The 23,263-nt window shown below is 47.1% G+C and overlaps 1 protein-coding gene across 10 annotated transcripts in view; it reads left to right on the plus strand.

Moving 5' to 3' along the window:
- The window catches only part of LOC114082692 (UNC93-like protein MFSD11), a 36,339-nt gene that overhangs the window by 7,076 nt on the left and 6,000 nt on the right, over positions 1-23,263 (plus strand). For 6 of the 10 annotated variants that reach the window (XM_071603546.1, XM_071603549.1, XM_071603544.1 and 3 more), the window contains 9 exons: positions 628-693; positions 2,393-2,518; positions 7,102-7,276; positions 8,177-8,312; positions 8,755-8,923; positions 9,801-9,996; positions 10,085-10,219; positions 15,587-15,700; positions 16,383-16,454. In XM_071603546.1, coding sequence (XP_071459647.1) covers positions 628-693; positions 2,393-2,518; positions 7,102-7,276; positions 8,177-8,312; positions 8,755-8,919 — 668 coding nt within the window. In that variant the 3' untranslated portion in view covers positions 8,920-8,923; positions 9,801-9,996; positions 10,085-10,219; positions 15,587-15,700; positions 16,383-16,454. Of the gene's footprint in view, positions 1-627; positions 694-2,392; positions 2,519-7,101; positions 7,277-8,176; positions 8,313-8,754; positions 9,776-9,800; positions 9,997-10,084; positions 10,220-15,586; positions 15,701-16,382; positions 16,455-23,263 lie in introns of those variants that run through there. The other 4 variants (XM_071603547.1, XM_071603543.1, XM_071603548.1 and 1 more) reach the window with 4 other exon arrangements.

Raw genomic sequence — 23,263 nt, forward strand, 5'->3', positions numbered from 1 at the left:
ATAGCTTAGTGGTAGACTTACTTGCTTAAAATGCATGAAGCCCTGGGTTTGATCCTCAGTAACACCGTCCTCCTCCCAAAAAAATGTTGTTTTAAACCTTATTTTGATTATGTATTTTCTCCTGGAAATACTTGAAAATGATTGATTAAAATTTCTTATCACACCGATCCTGACCATATTCCAGTACTCCTGCAGTATCCTTTCAGTGTGTCTTTAGTACTTCTTCACATATGCTCAGGACATAAGGTATTTCTGATTGCTTTTATTCTCACCCTGACACACAAGGATTCAGGACAGTGTGGTTATTATAAGTTGGGTGGACATTGCACAGCTCTTGGTTATTGATGGAAAGCTATTAAGTACTGGGAGGGGAGGGGGGATAGTAGAGGATAGGAAAGGTAGCAGAATACAACAGTTACTAATAGGGCATTATGTAAAAATGTGGATGTGTAACCGATGTGATTCTGCAATCTGTATTTGGGGTAAAATTGGGAGTTCATAACCAACTTGAATCTAATGTATGAAATATGATATGTCAAGAGCTTTGTAATGTTTTGAACAACCAATAAAAAAAATTAATTAAAAAAAAAAAAGCTATTAAGTACTCCTGAATGTTCTTCTTTTCAGAGAAGTCTCTCAAGTTGTGTGTCACCAAGGAGATGCTCCTTCTCAGTGTCACTACTGCTTATACAGGTAACGGAACTGCCGCTTCACTTTGCTTTGTTTGCGTAATGACTATAAGGACTGAAAACAGAAGCCATGCAGTTTTTTCTCAGACTTCTGTGCTTTGGCTGTGCTTAGCAGGGTGGCTTTTCTGATGACATTGATGGCTTGGGGTCCCTTGTGGCTGCTTTCAGAGGATGGCTGGGGATAGGCCTTCCAAGACCAGTTTCATTTGCATGTGTAGTGCTTTGCCATGGTCAGTGAGAGATGGTGTTGGGCAGTCTCTCTGTCTCCCTGTTGTCTCAGGGCCTGTCCATCTGCATGACCCCCTCCATAGGACCTTGTAGTGTGGCAGGAGAGCCAGACTTACTAGTGGCCAAAGGCCCCAAAAACACATCAAGGAAGACTAGCAAACCTTCCCGTAGGTCTCCAGCATGTACTTCCAGTACATTCTCTTGGTGACAACAAATCACAAGGCCAGCCCAAATTCAGTGAGAAGGCTTCCGCACGAGGGCAGGAAAGCCAGGACTCAGAGCTCATCAGAACCAGCCACTCTAAGGCAGGGACCGCATGACAGAAAACAGCCAGGAGAAAACCTCTAGCTTATGTGCACTAAGATCCCTTGTAATGAAATAGAAGCAGGTGGTGATGTGGTGTGTCCCATGTGGAGCACTCTTATGTCATCAGGACAATGAGGAAATCTGTTTTCTTCTAGAAAGTGTTGGAGTGCCAGTTAATACTTCATTCCCCACTGGGTCTCACATGTGCTAAGCAAGCACTTTATCCCTGAGCTACTTCCCCAACCCTTCTTCACATTTTATTTTATTTGAGTCAGGGTCTCATTAAGTTGCCCAGGCTGGCCTCTTAACTTCATTTTTTGGTACCAGGGATTGAACCCAGAGGCGCTTAACTATTGAGCCACATCCCCAGCCCTTTATTTTTTATTTTGAGACAAGGTCTTGCTGAGTTGCTTAGGGCTTCACTAAATTGCTGAGGCTGTTGCAATCCTCCTGCCTCAGCCTCTTGAGTCGCTGGGATTACAGGCGTATGCCACTGCACCAGGCTTGGCCTCTTGCCTTTTGATCTTTCTGCATGTGTCACCATCCTGGCTACTTTTAATTTTAGGTGTCTCATAAAACATCTTTATTAAACATCTTTAAAACTCACATTTAAGATTTTGTAGCATTAAAGAATGGAGGTCTTTTAAGGATTTACCCTAATTTTCTTTTCCTAGAAAAAAATGGTCTTAATTAAAACATTATTGTGGCGGGGCAGTGTGCTGGGGATTGAACCTGGACATTACTGTGTGTTTAAGAACAGTAGACATGCTCGCTTTGGCAGCACAAATACTAAAATTAGAACTATACAGCTGTCTTCCTGCTGGGTGTTCATGTGGCTGACAAAGTGGACAGGAATCAGGTGCTCTGTTGCCTTCTTCATATACGGGCACTCACCCGTCCTGTGGGTTCTACCCTCCTGACACGGTTACCTCCCAAAGGCCAGTCTCCGTCGTGCTTAGGGGATTGGGGTGGCAACAGGTCATTTGCCGGGCACAAGCATTTCATCCATAGTATGTTACTAATTCCCTTTCATCAGTTATGTAGCACAGAATTGTGCTCTCCTTGGGCAGTAACATTTCAGTCTCAATGAATTTACGATAGTATTAGACATAAAAAATGGAAAAGGAGAAAGTGAATGTAAAATTAAATCTTGATTTCTTTCCCTAAAGGTCTGGAATTGACTTTCTTCTCTGGTGTTTATGGAACCTGCATTGGTGCTATAAACAGGTTTGGAACAGAAGAGAAAAGCCTCATTGGACTTTCTGGAATCTTCATTGGTATTGGAGAAATTTTAGGTTGGTTTTTTTTTTTTTAATATTACATGCTCTTTATTTATTTATTTTTAAGAGAGGGAGAGAGGGAAAGAGAGAGAGAGAGAGAGTGTTTTTTTTTTTTTTAAGTCTTTGCATTAAAAATACCAAGTGTACTTAAAATAGAAACATTAAGTAAACTTCACCTCTGTGTACTTGAATTCTGTTTTCTCTACTTTTACTCAAACAGGTGTGTTTTATTTTTCTATTATCAGTATTCTAAGGTAAGTAAATTATAAAACATTTGCCAAATAATTCACAGGTTGGAAATCATAAATAAGCAAACGTGGTCTTTCCCAATTTTTCCTCTTAAAATACTTATGCAGAGTGTCTCAGAATCCCTGACCTTCTAGTTCTCTCTAAAACCAGCTGTGTGTCCAGCCATTTGATCCTATTCTGACACTAACTACCTGGAGTGAGCATCAAATTCTTATTGAAGGACAAAATTAACAACAGCGCGGAGATCTCATTGGCCTTATTTTCCTTCTAGTATCAGGCAATGCTGCATTCCATGGCATAGAATAAAAGTTCCGGTGGGCTGCGCAGAGAAGTTGGTTGTATGGATAGAGATGGGCTTGAAAAAGACATTTTAAAATACCTTTCCTCATAAGACAGGGACAGGGAGTCAGAACCATAAAAAATAACTGATTGATGTTAACTTCAGGTTGCATCTTATAAGGATTGAAGCAGGAAACTTCATTGTCAAATTTGGGAATTTGGCTGTTATCTGATTCTCAGAAGGTCATACAGAGCAAGGAACTTCACCATCAGTGGCTCCACTGTCATTTTTAGTCTGGTCTCTTGGGCCCCAGTATAGGAGCTTAGTCCTAAACAGTGGTCTCCTAAAACATTCTGCTTACGATTCAGTCCCACTGATCACCTTCACTAGACTGCACTTCCATTTCATTTGGCTACTAGTTTGGAGGTTCTCTACCACCTCCCTTTAGTTTGATCATTTTCTAAAAATACAGAACTCAGGAAAATGCTGTAGTTGATATATGCAATTTTTAGTATTGTAAAGGATACAAATGCACAGCCAGATGATCTGGAACAAGGGTGAGGTCTGAAAGGGCCCCCAAGTGGAGGAGACTGTCCCCATAGAGCTTTCCAGCTTGTGGGTGTGCTAGGAAGCTCCCACAGCCCTGTCGAGGGGCTTTTATGGAGATTTAATGTAATCCTAGCAGATTGAACCATTGGCTGTTGGCGAATGAATGCACTCCCTTTCCCCGCTCCCTTCCCTGCTATGGTGGGTGAGAGTCCTGGAAGTTCTAAACCTCTAATGGGGCTGTGTCTTTCTGGCAGCCAGTCCCCATCGTGAAGTTGTGTCTAGGACCAACCCTCCTTCCCTAAGAGTTACCTCATTAGTGTAAACTCGAGTGTGGTTGGAAAGGTCTCTTTGTGCATAACAGAAAACACTCCTACCACTAAGGAAATTCCAAGTGATTTAGGATCTCTGTGCCCAGAACTGGAGGCCAAGGCAATGCATATCTTTATTATACAACACCATAGTAATTTATTACTGATTCAACTAAGATCTGCTCCCACTTGCAGTGCCTTGGATGTAGTATCAGACATGAGGGACTTACCAGTTCAGCCACTCTTTGTTGTGCATCCACATGTCAACCAAAAGCAAAGCTGCCCACGTGGAGCTTGTGTTCCTGGGGGAGAACACAGCCTGCAAAGAAACAAAACTCACTTTGTCAGTGAGAAGTGCTGTGGGGAAAGCAGACTGGGGACTGTGTTCCCTGCTTTACTACCTGCACCTGGACAGGACCAAGTAAATGACAGTTGTGTGTGTTGAGAGAACATTTGGAGGACGTGTTGGCAGTGTACCACCAGGAGGGCAGGGTGAGGAAGGGGGACAAATGCTGTGGGAGTTGGGCTTGGAGCAGTCCACTAAGACCCAGTGTGTTGATATGCAAGGGAGGTCTCCGAGTGGTAGTGTGTCCAGTGATGCTCGGGGGGCTTGTGGGCTGGAGGGGCATCTTGGGCATGGAGTGAGAGGTGCCACCTCCACCCGTGAGATGTCTGGGGATGCTATAGGAGAGGTCATTAAGCGTCTGCCATCCAGTGCCCGTGAAGTAGCACACTCTTGCTGTAGGTAGTCTGCTAGCTTTTTGAAAAAATAATTCCACATTTGCAAGAAATTGCCAAAAATATAAATAAATAGTTCAGAAACCACTGGAATATCCTTTAACAAGATTCACCTTCGACAAGCACTTTACGTTAACATCACGTATTCTCTCTTCCCAGCTCTTTGTCTTTTTCTTTTTTTTCATCCTTTTTTAAAATTTTTACAGTGCTAGTGTTTGAACCCAGGCCTTGCACATACATGCAGAGTTGGCAAGTCTCCAACTCTGAGCTACATCCCCAGCCCTCTCTTACTTTTCTTATGTGTGATTTTGTCTGAGCCCCAGGAGGTAAGTGTTAGACACACCACAACAGTTTGTCCCTGGTATTCAGTGTGTGTTTCCTGAACAGACAGGGGTTCTCTCTCATCACCACAGTACAGCTGCTGGCGGTGGGATTTTTCTTTGGTAGGATAATCTGGGCTAATATCCTTGAGCATTACTGGAGTCCTTGAGGAGTGAGGGCCTGGGCCCCAGGGTCCCAGCAGACTGCCACATGTCCAGTATGCCAGTCAAAGAGATGAGCAACAGTGGTAAGGGGCAGGAAAAGAGTTTTCAGTCAGCATGGCCACACCAGGAAGAGCAGAGGTAGGGTACAGACACCAAAGACCTGTCCTCAAAGGACTTACAGGAACTTTGTGGTTTTATACAGCAGAGAGCAAGGCAGGGGCTGGAGGATTGTGTAGCCGGCAAAGTAGATCATGGAGCCAGGCGAGGTCTGGTTGACCAATATCTCAGGACGGGTTTTTTGAGGCTCTGGGAATGTCATCACCCAGCGCGTGAGTGGGTGGTTTGACTCACATTGTGAGAAGGTTATACCTGCTGGTGGGGGCAGCTTTGGCTTGCTACCACTTGGGGGGTGTTGTCATTGAGGGGTGATCTGTTCTGAGAGGCTCTCAGCTGTTTGGGGATGGTTTCCGTCTCTTGTCATGAAAATGCTCATCAGCCAGGCCTGTTTCTGAAGTCTAAGGGAACTGCAGAAGAGTGGCTCAGAGGGAAGAGGGCCAGGAAGGCCAGTGGAGCCCGAGGGGCAGCATGGAGTTGTGGGGTCTGAGGCAGGGCTGTCCCGCAGAGCATTTCCCTTCCTTGCGTAGGTTAGCCCAGGATCAGGATTTGTGTTGAGCTTTTGTGTCTTCTGCTAACTGGGACCAGGTTTGTCTTACGGTGCTGACATGTTGAGGCATTTCCCCTTTCTGAAGATGCTGTGGTCTTCCTTCTGTGTGCATCGCAGGCCTCCTCATAGTCACGGAGGCTGTGCATTCTCAGGGGGAGTGCTGCTGGGTAGTGCGGGGCTTGTTCCGCGGCTGCCCTTCTAGAGACACACAAGGCCCATCCATCCTTTAGTTTTTAGATTTAGATCTCCAATTTATTTGGGATTTGTTCTTGGGCATCTTTATTTTTTTCCAGATGGCTACGGTGCCATGTATTAAGAGCACTGGCCTTGTCCAGCGATCTGACATATGCTTCGTCACAGATGGGGATTTTGTTTGTGACTGATCCTGTTTCTGGACTTTCCAGGAGTCTAGTGCACTGATAAGTCTCCTGAGGTATAGTGCTGGTTTTTTGGTACTGGGTATTGAACACTTCATTACATGTGTGCAATGTGTAGTGTTTTGTCACCTGCGGCCTGAGTGGGGAGGGAATAGTAACCCTCAGAGGTGTGCGCCAGCTGGAAATGAAAGGCTGAAAAGTAATACCAAGAAATAAAGCAAAAGACAGAAAATATTTTTATTAAAAGCAGGGACTTGATGGGTGGAAAAGACCTGATGGGACTGATCCTAACAAAGGGGAAAAGCTCACGAATTCTTTATTTATAGTGAAACACACCAGAGGAGTTTTTTGTGAGGAAGGGTCTTCAGAGGAGAGGCGTGGGGAAGCTGGCCTGATCGTGGAAAACCACTGGCGCAGTAATTCTTCCTCAGGCAGCTGGTGCCACAAGGCTAGTTAGGCGAACAGGTATCTCTTTCACCCCAGAGTAGTGGGCATCTGAATTCAAAGCTGCGGAACCCACAAATTCCACATCAGGCATGGACTCTGACCCAGTAACAGCAGCTACCTGCAAGTGAGTGTGTCTGTCAGCACCATTTTACTGAGAGACCCAAAAGATCCACCTAGCTGTCCAAGGCTGTGGAGTTCAAAGCAGTGATTCATTTGCTGCTTCCAGCAGTGTTCAGGTCAGGGTAGCTGACATATACATCACCTCAAATATTTACCATTTCTTTGTATTAGGAATTTGTATTCAAGATCCTCTCTAGCAGCTGTTTTGTTATGGTAGTTGGTGTTTGGTAGTCCTCTTTGCCTGCAAGTGCTGAAGGGTTGGGTTTGGGGGAAGACACTGGACATTTGAGATTGTGTATTCCATGGCTTCTGGATTCTAACATGAGTAGTCACTTGATGTGTTGGTAATGTCAGTAACATTTCTGCCACCTTGATTTGTAGGTGGAAGCCTCTTTGGCCTGCTGAGCAAGAATAATCGTTTTGGTAGAAATCCAGTTGTGCTTTTGGGCATCCTCGTGCACTTTATAGCTTTTTATTTAATATTTCTCAACATGCCTGGAGACGCCCCAATTGCCCCTGTGGAGGGAACAAACAGCAATGCTTACATCAGGTCCAGGTATGTAACTACTGTTGCTTGGTGATTTGAGGGCAGTGGGAGGGAAGGGATGGATAGACACTTGAAACGGACACTTAGCCCTCTTCAGAACTTGTTATCTTTGTGAGGTCAGTTGCCATAGCCAGAATGAGTTTGAGTAGGAATCCATAGAGGATCATAAGTTATTTTTGCAATGGTTGCTTTTAACCTTTACCCCCCAATAAATCTTGTTTATCTGTGAGGGAGCATAGAAATGTCTGATCTGAATTTTATCTCTGCATTTTGAGCAGTGAAATACCTCAAAGTTAGGGCCTGGAGGAAAAATAAAGAGCAGTGAGGGAGTCTATGAGTTGGGTGGGCTATCGCGTTTTTCAGAGTGATCTGTGACAGTTTTGAGGGTATCCGTGGCCTGCACTTCAACTCTTTTTTGTTTTTCCCTTGCAAGGCCTGGTCTGTGCAAGGCAAGTGGCCTACCACTGAACTGACTTCCAGTCACTGCATTCAGCTCTTAATTCGTTATAAATGCAGATATTGATGTCTAGATCCCCAAATCCAAAGGGAGCCTAGCCTAAAAAAAGTATCTCCTTTCCAAATCAGTAATAGGACCAGGTTTGCTAGAATGTGAAGGGTTGCAAGTTTGAGCATAACTTCTTACTGTATAAATTCTAACATAGGGGCTGGTGTGCAGCTCATGGTAGAGGTTTGCCTAGTATGTGTGAGGCCCTGGGTTCCATCCTAGTACTGAAAAAAAAAAAGAGAGAGAGAGAGAGAGAAAGAGACCTTATAAGTTCTGATATTTTTCATTCTTATTTCTGTGTTTTTAAAACTTGAAGATTAAATGCTTTTTTGGGTGGGTTGCTTTTAGAATTTAAGTGGCTTTAGCAATGTTGATACTACTTATACTAAATTTATTTTTTTCAGCAAAGAAGTTGCCATTCTCTGCAGTTTTCTGTTGGGTCTTGGGGACAGCTGCTTCAACACCCAGCTGCTTAGCATCTTAGGCTTTCTCTATTCTGAAGACAGTGCACCGGCCTTTGCCATCTTTAAGTTTGTTCAGGTAACCCCTTGGGCCTTTTCCTTTAAGCTTCGCCTGGTTTGCTGTGGTTACTAGCTTGTGGTTTTTAAGTGAAAACCGGGGATATCCTTTAAAAGGATTTGCATGGAAGTGGGAAGCACTGAGCAGCACGATTCCCTGACTGGCTGAGAGATTTCATGTTCTGGTTTACTGCTCGGATTGGAGGTTCCCATCCCTGGAGCCAGAACCCCACTTGCACACCTTGCAGACAGGGTCCTTCTTACTCTGCACAGGGCTGTTTTAACAGCAGAGATGGCTTCCCTGATGTGACCCACTCTCGGGGGGCCGGGGGTGAGTTGGCAACTGCGGGAAGGAGAGCAAGATCTGCCAGTCACAGGCATCCCTTGGGTCTGCAGGGTGGGGCTGATTGTGAGGCTGGGCAGGCCTCTGTGTGCCTGTGTAATTTGTCTTGTTTTTCTCGTAGTCCATCTGCGCGGCTGTGGCCTTTTTCTACAGCAACTACCTTCTCCTTCACTGGCAGCTCCTGGTCATGGTGGTATTTGGGTTTTTTGGAACTATTTCATTCTTCACTGTGGAATGGGACGCTGCTGCCATTGTGGCCCGGGGCTCTGACTACCGAAGTATCTGATGAGGTACCCGTGGGAGGCTGCACAGCTCCAGAGCACAGTTGAAGTGACTTCAGTTGTCTTCATAGTACAGTGGATGATGTTGAGTGTGGAGAATCAAAGAGTTCAGGCTTGAACCAGCTGGAGCTGGATTAAAGTTTACAGATATTAGTTATTTAAAACCAGTGTAATAAGGGAAATCTATCAGTTATAATTGTTCAGCGATACTGCTTTCCATTTATCTATCTCAAGCTCCTTACAATCACATTATAGAGTGTGAATGTATTCTTCTGCCTTGAGAATTCCAGGCCATATGTCGTATAAGGATTCTTGCTGGGTCTGGAGTGTGTTTTACTACATAGTAACGGAAACATGCCTCTCCACATGTGTATCTGGAATGACATTCAAATAGTGATGTGCTGACATTTAGTCTAACTTTGAAAAGGTTTTTCCTCATTAAATGTTTCTTAGATTTTCTTACCTCATAGTTCATACCAAGGAGTGGCCAATTAAGTATAAAATGAGGAAAAATTATCTCAAGTCTTAAAACAAGAATATAACATCACAGCAAACAAAACCATGTTTAGAAGAGTTAAACACATTTACTAGGGGAGGACTTTTGTTAGTAATTTTCCTGAAAGATACAATGCAAGAAAGAAAGAAAAACTAGAGGGAGGTCTGAGCTGGGGGGAGGATGTTGTCACTTAAGTGTGATCTTATAGCAGATGCCATTCAGTCACATGTCTGAGAGTGGAATGTAACTATATAGGAAAATATTTAAGTGGAAATGTTAACTTTCCTCTATAAGAACTCGCTTAAAATTTTTATAATTGAGATGTAATTCAGAAATGATAAAATTCATCATTTTAAAATGTGCAATTTAATGTGCTTTTTTGAAAAAAAGTATATTTGGTAACCATCACCATTATCGAGAACATTTTCCTCACCCCAAAAAGAAGCCCCCCACCTGTCAGCAGGCACTTCCCTTCTCTGGCTGGCAGCCCCTCGAGTGCCTTCTGTCTCTGCCCTTGCCTGTTCTGGAGGTGGGAGAGCTCGCGTTCAGTGATGCTCACCTGTACCAATGAAGAGCTGCACGACAAGTGAGTCCAGCCCAGGGACAAACAGTACCTTGTTTTCTTTCTTTTTTTTTTTTTAACATTCTCTGTCCCTTTTTTTTTTTTTTTTAAGAGAGAGAGATGGAATGTGGAGAAGTGACCAGTGATCCGGATCTGTTGCTACGGAATTAGTTACCTGCAGGCTAGGGACATAGTTCTTGCCTCTGATGATCCAGGCATGGAGTACAGACCCCAGGTGGGGGGACAGGTATACAGAGGTGATAGGTACGCAAGCAGAGGAGCTGTGGCGTATCTACGTGTCTGTGTTTCTGTCTGTGAGTCTCTGTATGTCTGTGAGTGTGTGTCTATGTATCTTTGATTGGAGGCATGGGGTCATGGTGGATCAGAGAAGGCTGGCGTTTTCTTTGGTAAGTTGTTCTAGGTTTCCATTAGCACTCGACCTGTTCATTGTGTGTGTGTGTGCGAACGTGCGTGTGTATGTGTGTGTGTGTGTGTATGTGTGTATGTGTGTCTGCTTGTGTATGTCTTTGTGTTTTTCGTGTTTGTCTATGGGCATCTCTGTGTGCCCACGTGTATCTGTCTCTGTGTGTATTTATGGAAATCTGTATGTCTGTGTGCATTGGACGGAAGTCATAGAGCACGTGTCAGAGTTAATAGGACACCAGACAGGCCAACATGACCCTAGTTATTCAAAAGAAAGAATTGACCCCAGAGACACAGAGGGACCTACTCAAGGTCCCAGAGAACAAAGAATAAAATCGGTTGGACCCAGGTCTCCAACTGGACTATGCACATCATGAGCACCAAGTAGGGCCTGTGGCAGAGGTCTCTTCAAAAGGGGAGGCCACCAGGGGCCCTGGAGCCTGCTGACTCCCCAGGGGTGGTGGCGTGTATCTTCCAGAGGTACTTGGCTTAAGTAAAAATTGTCCCCCAGTCTGATTTTGGACACCCAGACCCAGATGGAGCAAATTCACTCAGAGACCCTTATTTGGCTTGAGTCCTGGGAAATGCCCAGCATAAGAGGAATGGCCAGGCACCAGGGTCACACTACCTGGCAGCTCACACACACCAGCCCAGGAGAGGGATCAGGTACTTGGAGGTTCCCCAAACACAGGCTTTTAGATGACGAGCCTTGTCCACCTAAAAGTGCGTGGACGCAGCTACTGTTATAGCTGCAATTTCCTTTCCTCCAGGTTGCCTCCTTTTGCCATCTAATTTGGAGACAAGTGAAGGTGATTTATAGGGATCAAGCCTGCATTTAGTGGGACATTCTCCTGCCAAATGAGTCTGTGTTGTGTCTGGTGACATTTTATGTTTACCCAACGCTGTGCTAAACTTTGTGCTTGGCTTTGAATTATATATTTACACCTGACTTTAGATAAAAAGGAAAATTTAAAGGTTAAAAAAACCCCCAAAATTCAAAGAAAGCAGCCCAAACATGGGATTTTCTGGCTTCCATAAGGAGAGAAAACACTGTGTACACAGGGTACTTGTCCCTCCCAGCCTGCCCTGTTGAAGCCAGGGAGACACTGGATTTTCAGTGACTGTCCCCTCCAGTGTTCCCATTGGAAGTGCAGGAAGACACACAGGCCTGAATCCCAAAGCTGCCACCGCCTGCAGAAGCCGCTCAGTGGGGAAACTTGCTCCCCAGTAGTTCCCCTTGTGTCTGGCCAGGCCCCTGAGGGACAGCAGACAGCCCTCAGACAGCTCTGGGAAGGGCACGGGCGGAGGGATTCCTGCCATTGCAGGAGCTCCTAGTGGTCAAACTCTCCACCGCCTGCCCCCACCTGAGCAAGACTAGACACAAATGCTAGCTCACACTCTCACTGCGACAGGGGAGGACAGAGTGTCGAGTGCCAGGCCCAGTGAGCGAGATCTTGGCAAGACTCACAGCTGCACACCTGCAGGACCAGTCCTGTGCTGGCCCACAGCCTATCACCTGTCATCGCTTCCCCCTTCAGAGGCCTGGGGGTGACTCCCCTCCGCCCCCAGCCCTGCCGTTCCGGCTCCGCCCTCTGCCCTTCTCCACCCTTGGTGGCACCTGGGGTGCTCTTATTGTGGCCCAAGCCACAGCCCACTTTGTCAGAGATTACCACACCCTCCCCCACCACCACCGCCAGGAGGCATGGGCAGCATGTCCCTGTACTGGAGGTGCAGGTACCCCCAGTTGAACACTGTATGTGTACCCTAGTCCCCAACTGCTCCGGGCCCCAAGACCAGCCCTCTACTTGCCAGCCAGAGGCTGCTCAGCCCTCCACTGTCCTCGCCCCCCACGTCCACTGGACTCCAGCCCACTTGTGCAGCTATTATGACGCCTCTGGAGAGGAGCGCAGCGGGGATGAGGGGGTGTTGCACCAGCTCGACAGGAGGGATCCCTGCCACTGCCATAGCTGCTGACCCTCAAACCCAATTTCTACAACCCTTCCCAGATGATTGGGCAACCTCACTGGGTCAGCTGGTGGACCAGCGGGATTTAGCTCTGCAGCCCCAGTGCCAGGGCTTCACAGTCGCCCCAGGACCCAGGCACACACCAAGTTCACAGTTCAAGGGCCTATCCCGCCTGCATGGGGGGCGGGGTGCGCACACAGCCATTGCATGTGTGAGCATCCCTTTGTGATGCAACCCTTTGTTGCACGTGCCGCCTTATCTACTCAAACCTTTAAAAGCTGGGTCCTGGCCACGGGTCTGACATTGCCCTTTCGCCTCAAGCCACGCTGGCAGCAGAAGAAGGACCCTTTGTGCTCAGCTCTGGAATCCCTGAATCCCGTCGTCTTCCCTAACCCTTACTGCTGCCATGGGTACTTCTCAGGGTAAGCTTTGTCCCTCAACCCTGCCCCGGCCCTGGCAGGCACGGACCTGCCAGAAGTGTCCCGAATGAAGTCCAGTCACAGAGTCCCCTGACCTTACCTACAGTGGTTGGCCACTCTGGCCAGCCCCGCGGCACAACTCCCAGGTTGTCCTGCTGCCATCCTGGAACTGCACATCAGCAGTTGAGCAAAGTGCCTCCTTGCTGCTGGTCCCAGGTCCTGGGAGACCTGGACATTACCTCCATCCTCCACATGCCTGGTCTCCTAAGAAGATGATGCTGTCAGCTGCACCTTTCACTAACTCCTGCAGCCTAGACCACCCACTCGGCAAACAGATGCCTTGTATGGCATAGGAGCAGAGAGCCACTGCTTGCCAGCTTGTAGCACCATGGTATACCCGAGAGCCCTGCCCAGGGAAGACTGTGCTCAGTGCCCTTGGAGACAGTGGCCAAGGGTGGATGAGCAAGTGGAAGGCCCTGCATATAGAGAACATCAGAGGGGGAGCCCATATCACTGGAGGAGCACAATATGACTTTAGGCTCCTGGTGGCCCATAGCCACCTGCCTTCCTTTGTGCCCAGGCAGGGAATCTTCCGCACCCAGAGTTCCCAAGTCAGAGCTGAGATATCCTGGGCCTTCTGTATGAGCTCCTGCTCCAAGAGAAAGGCCATCAGAGCTCCTATAGCTCCACTAGAGGTCTCCAAACCCTGGAGAGGAGGGCTCCAGGCCCACCCAACAGCAAGCTGCCCCAGGGTACTCTTCATCCCCAGGGATGGCAGCCATTATGAAATCAAACAACAATGAGTGCTGGCGAGGATGCGGGGGGGGGGGGGGGGAAAGGTACACTCAATGGAATATTACTCAGCACTAAAAAATAATAAAATCATGGCATTTGCAGGCAAATGGATGGCATTAGAGCAGATTATGCTAAGTGAAGTTAGCCAGTCCCTAAAATCAAATGCTGAATGTCTTCTCTGATATAAGGGGGGTGACTCAAAATGGGATAGGGAGGAAGAGCATGAGAAGAAGACTACCACTAAATAGGGAAGAGAGGTGGAGGGGAAAAGAGGGAGAAGGGGAGTTCCACGGAAGATGGAAGGAGAACCTCATTGTTATACAGAATACATATATGATGTTGTGATGAGAAAAAGAAAAAAAAAGTGTCACATTAGATTGGATAGAGAGAAAGGATGGGAGAGGAGGTGAGGAGTAGGGGGATAGGAAGGGCAGCAGAATAGAATAGACAATATGACTGATGTATGTGCATTCCATGTATGTATTATACATCAAATTGCATTCTACTGTCATGTATGACTAAAAAAAATAAGTAAAAATTTAAAAAAAGGTGGCAGACTGGAGCTGTCTACTGCTGAGGCCCTGTGAGTACTGTTGGGCTTTGGGCCCTGGTGAGAGAGTAGGAAGTTCCTACTGGAGTCAGATGGAGGCCCCAGATGTGGGGGAAGGGGGACTGTGAAGTCATAATGGTGTTCATGAGGGTGGCCCCCAAGGGAGCCCCTGGCTGCAGAGCCAAGCCTGCCAAGGTGCTGGGAGGAAGGGCCAAGCAACAGTTGGCAGGCTGTGGAAGAGGGGGACACAAAGTTTGGAGGTGGGAGGGTGTCTGTGGGAGGAGAGAGCAGCGCCCACCCACTTTGGGCGGGGAGGCAGTGCTGGGGTGGTAAGGCAAGGTCTGGCTGAGGCCCACTGATGCCAGAGGCTTGGCCCCTCCCCAGGTAGAGGGGGCCCACATATGGGCTGGGGTTGGGGGGCATGGTATAGCTGTCCCAGATGGCCTGGGACTCACCCATCAGAAGGCAGTGGATGTGCTGCGGAGCTTTCTGTTTCTCCCAGTTGAGGTCCTCAGTGGTGACTGGACAGGCCATTTCCAGAAGTGGTGGCAGCCTCAGAGGTCCCCCTATTGATGTGACGGCAAAGGAAACTTTCATTTCTGTGGCCTACCTGTATTCCCCATGGATGAGCATTTCTTCCTTGGCAATGGCTGTCCCGCTCTGCCTACAGCCACCTTCTCACACTGGGCCTTCTTTGCCATCCATTTCCCTGCAAATGCCATGATCTTGTTATTTTTTAGTGCTGAGTAATATTTCATTGTGTATAAATGCCACATTTTTTTAAATCCATTCATCTATTGAAGGGCATCTAGGTTGGTTCCCCATTCTAGCTATTGTGAATTGTGCTGCTATAAACATTGATGTGGCTGTGTCCCTGTAGTATGCTCTTCTTAGGTCTTTTGGGTATAGTCTGAGAAGGGGAATAGCTGGGTCAAATGGTGGTTCCATTCCCAGCTTTCCAAGGAATCTCCATACTGCTTTCCAAATTGGCTGCATCAATTTGCAGTCCCACCAGCAATGTATGAGTGTACCTTCCCCCCCGCCTCCCCACCCCCCATCCTCGCCAGCACTTATTGTTGTTTGACTTCATAATGGCTGCCTTTCTGACTGGAGTGAGATGGTATCTTAGGGTGGTTTTGATTTGCATTTCTCTGATTGCTAGAGATGGTGAGCATTTTTTCATGTATTTGTTAATTGATTGTATGTCCTCTTCTGAGAAGTTTCTGTCCAAGTCCTTGGCCCATTTGTTGATTGGGTTATCTGCTTTTTTGTTGTTTAACTTTTTGAGTTCTTTGTATACTCTAGAGATTAGAGCTCTATCTGATGTTTGAGGGGTAAAAATTGGTTCCCAGGATGTAGGCTCCCTATTCACCTCGCATATTATTTCTCTTGCTGAGAAAAAACTTTTTCAGTTTGAATTCGTCCCATTTGTTGATTCTTGGTTTTAACTCTTGTGCTATAGGAGTCTTATTAAGGAATTTGGGGCCTGCCTCCACGAGATGAAGATGAGGACCAACTTTATCTTCTATTAGACGCAGCGTCTCTGGTCTGATTCCTCAGTCTGCCATCTTGAAAGGTACCTAAACACGCTCCCTGAGGGAAGCAGCCCCTCATCCCTGGAGCCACCATCCCACCTGGGGTTTCTGACAGGAAGAAGCCCAGAGCCCCCACCTCTGCCAGCTGTCAGTAGTTTGGACACCTGGGATCTCCAGGTCCAGGGGTAGCTCCATTCCCACCATTGATAGCAGGCCCCCCAGCCTGGGCAGCCCAACCCACTCAGCCCTTGGTGCTGACAGACGTAGAAATCCCACCGTGGGGGCCCGTGCCAGCACCCACACACATTTTGCTGGCAGCCAGGCTGCAAGTCCACTGGAGCAACTAGTCCATCAGCCTCTGCAGCTGCTACTCAGAGGCCAGGGACTGTGAACAGTGTTTGTCCCAAGAACAGGCAGCCCCAGTCAGCATGGGACAACCAAGGTTCATCCCCCTTAATGCTGCCAGTGTCAGTTGCCTCAATTGCAACTTGGAGGACAGATTTGTCCCCAGTTCTTCCATCTCCCATGGCAGAAATGGGCATCTGCTAAAAAAGTAGAGGGACCCCCAAAACCAGAGAACACCATGGGGCAAGTTTGGGATAGAACAGCTCCAGGGCCTGCCCCTAGGCAGAGCACCACCATGAGGACCAAGGGAGAGAAGGCAAAATACAAACCAGAGTAAGCAACCACTGATGTTTGTGCAATTAATGCTGTCCCCCAAAGCCTGACCGTGCAGAACCCCTGAAGCTTTCCTGGGAGGAACCATCACCACCTTCAGAAAGGCCACCTTGACTTGTAAGTTTGTCCCCATGCAATCCAGGAACCTGGGAGCCCAAACTAGCTCCCGGATCTCATATCTGTCTTTGGGGTTCTGTTCATCTCCTCCCCAAGTGAAGGAAAGAGAAGCATGAGACAGCATTTACAGGGTAAATGGGGCTTCGACATATTCAGCGCCACTAACTAGACCATTCCTATAGTGGTCACTTTACAGGGGACAAAAACCAACTCTGTTCTTGGAGCCATGAGGGCCACTCCTTTAAGTGCCAAAAGGTGCCCCCTTACAGGAACCTTGAATTCCACCTCGGAGCATCAATACCTCCATGAACCAGGCTGCATATATTTACAGAGGGAATCATATCACCCATTTCCCTGGTGGTAAAGGTGAGGCTCTGGGAAAGGACATGAATTATGAGTTAGCCAAGGTCCTGCCTGGAAGAGCTGGGACTGGAATTCTGGAAATCTGGCTCCAGAGCCTCATGTGCAGAACCCTGCAGGGGAGGCCTGATGCCGGGAGCTTGGAAGGGGGGGACCCATCAAGTTGGGGTGGGGGGCTCAGAGAAGAATGAAGAGATGGGTGTGGCTGGGGAATTCGTCCAGAGGGGGAGACCAATAGGAGAGGGAGGCGATCGAGTGAGGGGACTGCATGAGCAAGGCCAGGCAGCGGGAGTGTGTGGGTCAGGCAGAGGAATGACCTGTGAGCAGCTGGGGGTGCAGGGATGGAGGGGGACAGGATTCAGAAGGAAAAGAAGGTTGGGCCACACCATGGAAAGAGCCAGGTCTGGCAGGGAGACACCACCCCTCCCTGCTCCATCCTCCAACTGTCTTTGAGTCTGTGCCTTGAACTTCCCCAAACCCTCCCTTCTCACCACCTCCACTGGCCCTATTCCACCCCTCCCAGCTCTCCCCTCCTCCCTGCCTCGCCCAGAACAAGACAAAAAGCTCAAAGCTGCTGGCCATTTCCATGTAGTTCTTCTCCCTGCACCTTGTCCCCACATCTGTCTTCACTTGAACTCCAGGTCGGCTCTGTAGGGGCAGTGGTGGGTGACACACAGGGTCTCCCTGCTTTAGAGCTGGAGAAACTGAGGCCCAGAGAAGTAATTTCTACTTCTGTTTCAGATCTTGGGCCATCACCCCCTTGAGGAAGCCCTCCCTGCACTCTCTACTACCCTGTCAGGCCTGGTTTTTGGTTATTTGTTCTCAGAGGACCAAGGATTTTTGCTGTAGAGAACTGGCCTCAGGTTGTCACTGTCTGTTCATTCACATGGATTAGTTTATGTCTTTCTATGTCACTTGGCATGCAGGGGACACTGGAGAAACACTGAGCGACTGAATGACAGTTTGGGTTCTTGTGACAAGTAACAAGAAGAGGTGTTAGTAGAACATGGATGGGGCACCACATGGTCCCCACTTGGGGTATAAAAAGTCTAGGAAGCTTCTATAAGGGGGTGATGACCTGGTTGGAGCTTGAAACCTGAGTTGCTGGTAGCAGGTGGAACATGCAGGATGGTACCTGGCAGGAGGTGAGCCCCTGGCTCCTGTCACCTTCAGGAATCTGGGTTCAAGGTCCAGTGGTCTAGGTAGCTGGGAATGTGGGCCTGTGAAGGCCTCTGCCCCAAGCTCCATAACCCCAGGTGACCTTGAGGCAGGCAGGGTGGCACACCCTTCCTCTGCTCACTCCCCTTTGTCCAGTGGTAGCCAAGGGGCATCTGACTCACCTCCTCTTTGCCCCACTTCCCCACAGTGAGATTTATTTTAAAGTTACCTGAAAATCCCTCCAGCCTTCCTGATTCAGCCACCCTGTCCTCTGAGATTCTCTTGTGAAGGTCAACTGAGGGTCCCTGAAGGACTGCATCCCATGCACCTCACTGGCTCAGCTCACCCACCCCACCCTGTGGCTCTCCACTCTCCCCCACCAGGTGGCAGAGGCTTCTGGAGGTCTTCCCACCAGGAGTCTAGAACAGGCTTATTTATGTAGAATAAAAAAAATTACGTATTTCATCCCATTTTCCTGGTCTTTGACAAAACAATTCTATTTGCATAAGACTAATAATTCAGTGACCTCCTTAAAGGCCATTTTTCTCTTGATTCTGGCCCATACAGAGGCCATGCTCTGTTAGAGTGGGAAAATAATTTTTTCTTGGTCACAGATTTATAGCTATAAGCAGAGCATCTGTGAAAATTCTTTCTAGTGAGTAGTCTGGGCTTAATATTTCCTATACTTACATATTATGAAGGAGACCTTCCAAACATTGTGGTTCCTCTGTGCACCTCATATCCCTTCTCATTATCTGGACCACAAGCCAATTTCAAATTTCCCCATCCAAGCAAATGGCCTAAGGACAGAGAACTCCCAGATGCTCAAACAACAAGGAAACCAGAGAGCCAGGACAGGGCCTCTGTAGTAGTGAGGAGCCTGACCAGTGAGCCAAGTAAAATGAAAGCCTCCTGCTACCCAACTCTGAGGGCAAAGCTGCCAGGAAGTGAGAGGGAAGGGGACATCATGTCTCTGAGCCTCCACTTTGCCCCAGGATCACAGAGGTCCGGGTGAGACCTGTGCTATGCATCTAAGCAGTCTGCCACCAGGTCCCATGTGGGAGAAGGTGGATGTCATCTTAGCAAAAGAGTTTTCTCTTGGACCCCACAGGAGTGGGTCCTGACCTGGAAGAGGATGGTCTGGTGGCCGGTCCAGCTGAGCTGCCAGGTTGAGAGGCCAGCACAGATGTGCACCTAGATGCAGCCTTGCTCATGATGGTGATGGTGCATTTCTGCTTGGGTGGGCCCTTTGGGGATGGCACTGAAAGGAGGGGCCTAGGTGGCTCCAAGATCATGGTTGCTGTTTGTCCTGTGTAACTTGGTCACCATGGAAATACTCTGGTGGTGGGGGCCACAGAGAGTCAGGCCCAAGCTTGCCTCATAGGTCTGTCTGGTGCTCGAGGGTCCCTCCTCTTAGAAAGGAGATGCTCATTACCCACAGGCTGCTCCCAGGTTCTCTGCTCTCAGGTTCCACTGAGGACACTGCCAAGGGCATAGTCATGCAAGTTGGTCTTTCTGGGGTGGTGCTGGCCCCTCGATTTCTGCTTGGGTGGCCTTTGTGTCAAGCATTAAATGGAGGGGCATTGGTGACTCCCTGCTCATGTTTGCTGCTTGTCTTTTGTCCCTTGGTCACTGGAGGTATTCTGGTTAGAGGTGCTGCAGGTTTTCATGCTCCAGGCTTGCTGTCTGGGCTTGGAGTTTCTCTTCTTTTGGAGCAGATGCTCAGTGTTCCAAAGGCCAGTATCACATCTGGAGGGAGGTCTGTAGTCGTAGAAGCCAGTGATTCCACAGCATGGACTTTCAAGTGTAGGTGGCCTTTCTGGAAATGGTGTTGGTCCCCTGCATTGATCGTAGGGGTTTCTGCTTCGGATGACTTTGGAGATGGCAGTAAAATTAGAAGCACCCATAGCTAGGGTGTCTTAGCAGGTCCTAAGCTGGACCCATGGTGCCCAAGTCCTGGAAAGTCCCACAAAGGAGAATAAGCCAGGGCAGTCCCTGCCAGAACCTGGACTCTCCAGCCTTTGAACCCAAAGGTGCAGGATGCCAGCCTTGCCTGCCTTGAGTGTAGTAGTTGTCAAGTGCTTCACAGTCGTTGCACAGGAGCATTGCTGGCACAGTCAGGCATTTCATTGAGATGAATCCAAACCAGGGGAACAGGTTTTTGAGCAGTATTGGATGTGGGAATATATAATGTGATTGGCTTTCTAGAAGGTAACCTCATCGCCATGGTTCCTGATGGGCACTGCTGAAAATACAGAACCATCCGGAGGACTGAAAATTTGATGAGTCATTCATTTATTTATTTTTATACCAGATATTGAACCTGGGGTTCTTAACCACTAAGACACATCCTCAGACTTTTTTTTTTAAAATATGTTTATTTAGAGACAGAGTCTAGCTAAGTTGCTTCAGACCTCTCTAGTTTGCTGAGGCTAGTTTTGAACTCCATATTTTCCTGTCCCATCTTCCCCAATGCTTGGACTACGGGTGTGTGCCTCCAAGCCCTGCTGGGCCTTTCATTTTGGCCAGATCTGAGCCTCTTAGTACTTTTGTTAGGAAATGGCCAGGAGGAGGGAGAGTGGATCTTAAATGGATGGTTTGTTATTGTAAAGGGCTGGGGATTATAGTTTGAATTAATCTAACAGTCTTCTTAATATTGTCCTGAGCATTGAATTTACCCATATTGACCCTACCTCTCCCCCTGCCCAATGCCACTGTGGATCACTGAGGGTTCTCTATGGTCCGAGTTCAGCCACAACCCTTTTCTTGGTTACTTCTCATAATGACACACCCATGAACTGCATATCTTGACTGGTAACTAAAGCTTTCGTTGGTGCTTTCAAATATGAAACTATAAATTTGTTATCAAGTGACTTGTCTAGAAATCATTTTCTTCCAAATTGTTCCAAAGAGGTCAGACTGGAAGAGGACCTAGTCACTTGCCAGGCTGACCTTCTTCAGGTGTTCCAGCCCCTCAGTGATTTCCATCAGTTCCCCCTCTTTGTAAAATCATGCAATAGACTTGTGTTTGGGGAAGCAGCAGGCTTAGGATTGAAGCAGGAGTTCAATAGAGGTTTTCAGCAGGAGGCTATGATAGGAGTCCTCAGTGCTTCCCCAGTGAGCTTGCCTTTTAATAGCAGGTAACCCTGGGAATGGGACAGCTATCAACAACTAATAGATATCAGTACTCACATGAAACAGCTGATGTGCTGTGTTCACCAGCCTATTCTTTTTTTTTTTTTTATATTGTTTTTTAGTTGTCAATGGACCTTTATTTTATTTATTTATATGTGGTGCTGAAAATTGAGCCCAGTGCCTCACACATGCTAGGCAAGCACTCTACCACTGACCCAAACCCCAGCCCCATCAGCCTATTCTTTAAGAAGAAAGGATGTTCATAACCTGTTAGTGTCAGGAAAGCCAAAGGATCACATGTACTAGTCTCTGGGGAGTAGTAGCCTTCTAGGGCACGCTCCCTGACTGTGTGTTAATTAAGTGTCCTGGTCCATGTGGGCAGGATGAAAGTCAACCTCAGTGTGAACTGGGAAGCGCAGAGCTGATGACCAAAGAGAGCTGTTCTTTGATACTGCATTTCCTTCATCTATCGTGTTTAGCATGAGGAAGATTTTTTTTTTCCTTCTGGAAATTGAGTTAATAGGTGTTAAATAAATATCTTAGTTGCTTCTGATGTGGCTGAGGAGCACTTTCAAGTGTTTAAAAAACTGGTTTCTGTATATCATTGTATAGCTAATTGCAATTCTTATGAAACCTTCTCATAGGCTGTTTCTGGTTTTATTGGGATTTTTTTCAGCTGCATTGTGAATTGGATGAAGGACATTTTCCCTTCTTATAAATGGTTTTGTGGAATTTTGAGATTTGGGTTTTTATTCACATTTGAAGTGAATAAATCAACCAGCCTTAAGAACATGACATCTTTCTGATGGATAGAAGCAATTCAAGGAAGAATAAGGATGATGTCTTTTAGAAATGCTATAGGAATATTTGTTTGGGGGTCAATAAATAACATGCTTAGAGTTTAATAAATATTTTGTTATGTCATCGTAGTTTCTACATTTTTGTATTCTAGTAGAATTTTATCTAGTTTTAATATTTGTTTTTGAGCAGACATCTTTATCTTGAGAGATATCATTTAGTGTTACTTTTCAAAATTTGCAGCTGTGTAAATCCAGATGCTTGGTGAAGCTGCTCTAGTGTGAGGAAAGCCTCTCCTGTTAGGCCAGGAGCCTGTAAGGCACCATCAGCACATATGAAACCTGCTATGTATTATAAGCAACAGGAAATAGCACAGAAGCTGCAAGTGCATTTAGGTCATTTGGAAGTTGAATTCTTGTCATATCTTTACTTTGCTTAACATATCTTCTCCCCTTTAGTTCTTTCTTATAGTAATTTGAAGCTGATGAATTTACTGGTATTTTCAGGAGAGCATATACAATTAAAATATTTTTCAATTCAGTATCAGTTCAAAGAACTTAGCATCACCTGCCTCTCACCTTTGGTGGGAAGGTAATGAGCAGCCACTTAGCTCTGTGTGCACAAGGATGATGGTCCTGAGTCTCCTGGGATGGCTAGCTAAATCTGGAAGTTCCTTAGGAGATGGAAAGACATCAGCTCCTCATGTTCCATTCAACAGTGAGCACAGGGCGCTCAGTGAACATGCATTCGGTTTGTGAGTGTCCCCTGCAGGGACTGGTCTCCTATTCCCTTTCCAGACCTCAAAGCTGAATTGTCTGTCCTTCTCTCTGCTCCAGTAGCCTCAGCTATTGAGTACTATTGCCTCTGAGATGCTTCTTTGTTCATACTACTGGGATCTTGCCTCCAAAGTTTAGTTGGAAGAATAGGAGGAAACTGTTGCTTTAAACTGCACACAAAACAAAAGGAAGTGGCTTTGCCTTTCCCTAAAGACATGGAGATAGAGAAGTCCGGTTCCGTGGTCGTGGCCATGCTATGGAACAAATTCTTGGCCATTCCACACCATCCTTGCTTCTTATATGTTTTGTGCATCAGTGAATTTTTTAGCCCTAGCATTTTCACCTATGGGAGGCGTGTAGAAACGGAGGCACAGAAATGCCACCTCCTTGCCATTTCATGGGGTCCTCAGGTCTCTGCCGGCTGCCCCACCAACTTTCCCCACAAACCTCTGGAATTTCAGCAGTGCCCTCTGCTGTGGGCCTGTGGAGCCAGACTAAGTTAGACTTCCCGTGACTCAAACTTGGAAGTGATACCCCATGAGGCTTGTTGATTTCTGTTTCTTAGAAACCAGATGCTGATGT

This window comes from Marmota flaviventris, chromosome 17 (genome assembly GCF_047511675.1).
Source record: "Marmota flaviventris isolate mMarFla1 chromosome 17, mMarFla1.hap1, whole genome shotgun sequence".
NCBI lineage: Eukaryota > Metazoa > Chordata > Mammalia > Rodentia > Sciuridae > Marmota > Marmota flaviventris.